General features: G+C 33.0%; 1 protein-coding gene across 1 annotated transcript; it reads left to right on the top strand.

Moving 5' to 3' along the window:
* Positions 1–2,307: 2,307 nt before the first annotated feature.
* LOC108912348 (histone-lysine N-methyltransferase SETMAR-like) lies at positions 2,308–2,772 on the top strand. Its single transcript, XM_018717557.1, has one exon. It carries the CDS (start codon positions 2,308–2,310, stop codon positions 2,770–2,772), a length of 465 nt encoding a protein of 154 aa, XP_018573073.1.
* Positions 2,773–4,056: the final 1,284 nt, after the last annotated feature.

A 4,056-nucleotide genomic window follows, 5' to 3' on the forward strand; every position in this document is an offset into this window, starting at 1 on the left:
CGACCATACATGAAATGCATGTCTGTTAATTCTGCGTTAGAGTAACCAGCCATAGCGAAAGAAAACTTGTGCACTGAGAACAACTGTCAAATACGTACTGTTTATTTCACTAAACATCAACCAACTATTATAAGAAAATACACAACGTTTTTGCAAAATAAAAAAAGGGGCTAAAAAACATAAAACATTCCATATCTCCGCAACCGTTACTTTGCGGACCCATGTTTATTAAGACTTTTCTGCTTATTTTGGTTCATACTATTACCTCCTGAAATATTTTACACTCTTTTTTTAACATCCTGTATGCTTATATGTTTTCCACTCCAAGTTACCATTAATTAATTTTTTATAAACATTTTTATGTAATCTCAAATTTTCTGCAAGTCTTACAAATCTACGTGGTTCTGAAACTTCTTTGTGAGGAAATAGTAGATTTTTGTTACACCGAAAGTCGGTATAAGTACCTGAATCATATTTTGCCCTGTCGAGCTTATTTCAATAAATAAATACCTACCTAAATGACACAGAAAGAGTATAATGCGTAAATAACTGGGACACGAACGCTAAAATGACATTTACTTGCTTTGTTGTATTATTTTTTGTTTTCCAGTCAAAATATGTTTGTTGTCAATTAAGCGACCGAGCGCTAATAATGCGGTATTGACTGATATTTTAATTCTTTTTCTGTAATACATGTTTTACAAAAGTATACGTCGTAGAATTCAGAATAGAAATCTGGATACTTTCTCATTCATAATGCTAAATTTACAAAACTTTGATATTAACAAAAATTATTGAAGCCGCAAAAAGTTTTACAGCAAAAGTGTGTTTTTCCTGTACTACAAAAATTGTGACCATTTTACTTTCAATATTGATATCCTAGGTAAAAGAATTGGCAATTATTGTTAGAGAAAGCTGCTTCTTGTAAAAGAGCAGATTTACTGAGATACATCTAAAATTGTTAAGTCGCAACGAAACGAACAGAAAACATTTTTTTGCGTAAAAACTATGAATGCTACAAGAATTTTCCAATATACTTACTACGATACTAGTGATTGTAGTATTTGTTCTACTTGAGTAGTAGCGATAATGATTGTCAAAAATTGAAAAAAAAAATTGCGTAAAAATTATGAATGCTTGGAGAATGAAGATTTCACCAAGAACAAGAAAATTTCGAAAAAGGACTGATGCATCAATAAAAATAAAATGAATTGATTCCAGCTACCAAATAAAAAGTTCTGATAATTCTTGTACCAAGACACTCAAGAATTTACCACTAGCCCAAGGCAGATGGACGCGGTTGCTTCATCAAAACATAAGTCTTACTTAGGAACAAGTCCACAGCAAGTTTCATTAAAATCCATCATAACATTAGATATTACAAAAAACATATATTTTTTCAAGAACTTTGACAGTCAATAGCAGAAGAGCTAGAATTTTTTTCTTAACTGAAGTTATGTCAAATCGTCTTCTTTTGTGCCAAAGAATATCGCAGTACCTATTTGATCATGTGCTTATGGGACACCCTGCATATTAATGCCGTACAAAAATATTTCACCGTGAAATCCTACTTTTCAGAGGGACATTAATTTTCCTATAGTAAGGATATGTTTAATGAAAAATGTACGGCATGGCCAAAAGTGTCATTATTTTATAAAATAGAATTAAAATTAGTGAATTTGATGTTGGTTCAAATCACCCCCCCATACGCTACTTACAAATAGAGGGTTACACCCTGTATTCCCAACCCCTGTATCAGCAAATACGTGCGGCGTCGCTTAAAAATTTATCTATGTATCGATCCGAAACTTGCAGTATAAATGCCGTACTGTAATAAATCACCAAAACCCGGGCCAAAGTTTTCGGAAAGTCAAAAATTTTCCTGGCTTCCGGTATTGCTATTTTTGTACGGCATTAGGTCGAGGCTCATTTTTTTACTGTACCTGTACCTATTGAAAATTTCCGATGGTCTATTAGAACACTTATGGAATCCACTAAACCAGATTCTCCAACGCCGCCGTGTCCAAAAAATAAGGTAAATTACTTATTTAAAATTCACAGGTATAATGAAAGCATAGAATTATTTTTTTGTAGATTGGTGGTACTGTTCTTGATATCTATGCAGAGTTTCAAGTCTATATATTCAATTGTTGCAGAGCTACTCGTGTTTTTGTAAATAAACGAAAGTGAGTTTATCGATTTTCACTATGTCTGATTTTGTTGAGCAAAGAATTTGCATTAAATTTTGTTTGCGGAATGAATATTGTGCCACTGAAACGTTAATGATGTTACAGAAGGCCTACAGTGATGAGGTACAAGTGGTACAAAGACTTTAAAGGAGGCAGAGAAAGCGTTCAGGACCAACAGCCCCCCGGACGACCATCAACGTTAACTGATGAAGGACACGTTAATCAAATCAAAGATGTTGTACTCGAAAACCATCGATTAATAATAAAAGACCCTGTTGATACTGTTGGCATTTCAAAAGATTCGGTAAATACCAGTTTAAAAGATTTGTTGTGCCTCAGACGCGCCAAATCTCGTTTGGTTCCAAAAACACTCAACTTTTTGGAAAAACAGCGTCGCGCTGATATCTGTGAAACAATGATTTCTGACTACCAAGACTTCATGAAACGCATCATTACTGAAGACGAGACTTGGATCAACGCTTGCGATCCGGAAACAGCCGAGCAATCGAGTAAATATTGTACAAAAGGTGAACCAAGACCGAAAAACTACGCCAAAGTCACTCAAAAATCAAGGTCCTGTTGACAGTTTTCTTCGATTATCGTGGCATAGTGCACTATGAATTTTTTCCAACCGGCCAAACTGTTAACAAGGAATATTATTTGAGTGTTATACGTCGCCACAATGAATTAATTCGAAAAAACTTACGTTTGCTGCTCGTACTCTTCTGTAGATTTTTTCACATAAACTAGCAAATGCATTTTGTAGATTTTTCGATAAGAAATCCGATTCTGACTTACAAGATTCAATAAAAGCTATTTTAGCTTGATAAATGTGTGAAAAAAGTTAACTTCGTACTTTTTGTGAATTTTTGAAAACAAAACGTGTCTTTTTGGTATATAATATTCGTGACATAATTAACTATATTATATTTTATAAAGTAACCATGAAAAATCGAAAAAATATCAATAAAAAATTTAAAAAATGAAATTAAATCAGAGTCAAATTAATGAGTCCCACCATCTATAAGCTTTTGAAGTATAGCTGTGATATTTGTCGACAACTACCTCTTCCAGTCGCCTACTACGCAGAAGAAGCCAATGAATTCCGGCATGTTTTATATTAGACAAAACATGACCCATCATGCTCGGAAGAGTAGTAGATTAAATCGGATAAAAGATGTATTCGATCGAGCAGTGTATTTTTCTGATCCGAAAATATTGTTGATTCTCATAAATCCTCGATTAAGAATTGAAAAGGACACTAATTTGTCTAATATAGAACAATTCATTCAAGCTCAGTAAGCAAACAAATGCTCTCTAAAATTTAAATTATAATAAAAAATCAAAACAACATTGTTTTGCAGAATTACTTCAGCAATCGTATACGACAGCAACTCACTCGATGACGATGAATAAAATATTATGATTCTTGTTTTATATACAGAATGTCCCAGAATAACGTGTACAATGGAAGACCACATTTTCGTCGACTCAAAATAGGCAGATTTAGGCTAATTCACCTATATCCGAAATTGCTTAATTTGGCCACTAGATATCCACAAACTTCGTGAACATTTTTTGAATTTTGTAAATAACTCGAATACATATTAATCGGTTTTGATTATTTTTGGGGCGTGAACTTTTGCTTTCGATCTACACATTTTTGGTATTATACAGAGTGTTTTTTAAAACATTCGTTCATAACTTTTTTCTCTTTCGAGCAATAAAGACAACTATTTTTTAACTGACAGGTGATACCATTTGGAAGTTTTTGGGACTCTTGCAGAATTTTGATTAAATGAGCTATAAAAAAATATTTTTTAAATGTCTACATTATCTTGCTACCCATATTACAATACTTAACAAA

This window comes from Anoplophora glabripennis, unplaced genomic scaffold, assembly GCF_000390285.2.
Source record: "Anoplophora glabripennis isolate ALB-LARVAE unplaced genomic scaffold, Agla_2.0 scaffold956, whole genome shotgun sequence".
In the NCBI taxonomy this organism is placed as follows: domain Eukaryota; kingdom Metazoa; phylum Arthropoda; class Insecta; order Coleoptera; family Cerambycidae; genus Anoplophora; species Anoplophora glabripennis.

Coding starts and splice junctions, on each gene's coding strand:
- LOC108912348 (XM_018717557.1), top strand. CDS start 2,308: ATGAGGTACAAGTGGTACAAAGACTTTAAAGGAGGCAGAGAAAGCGTT.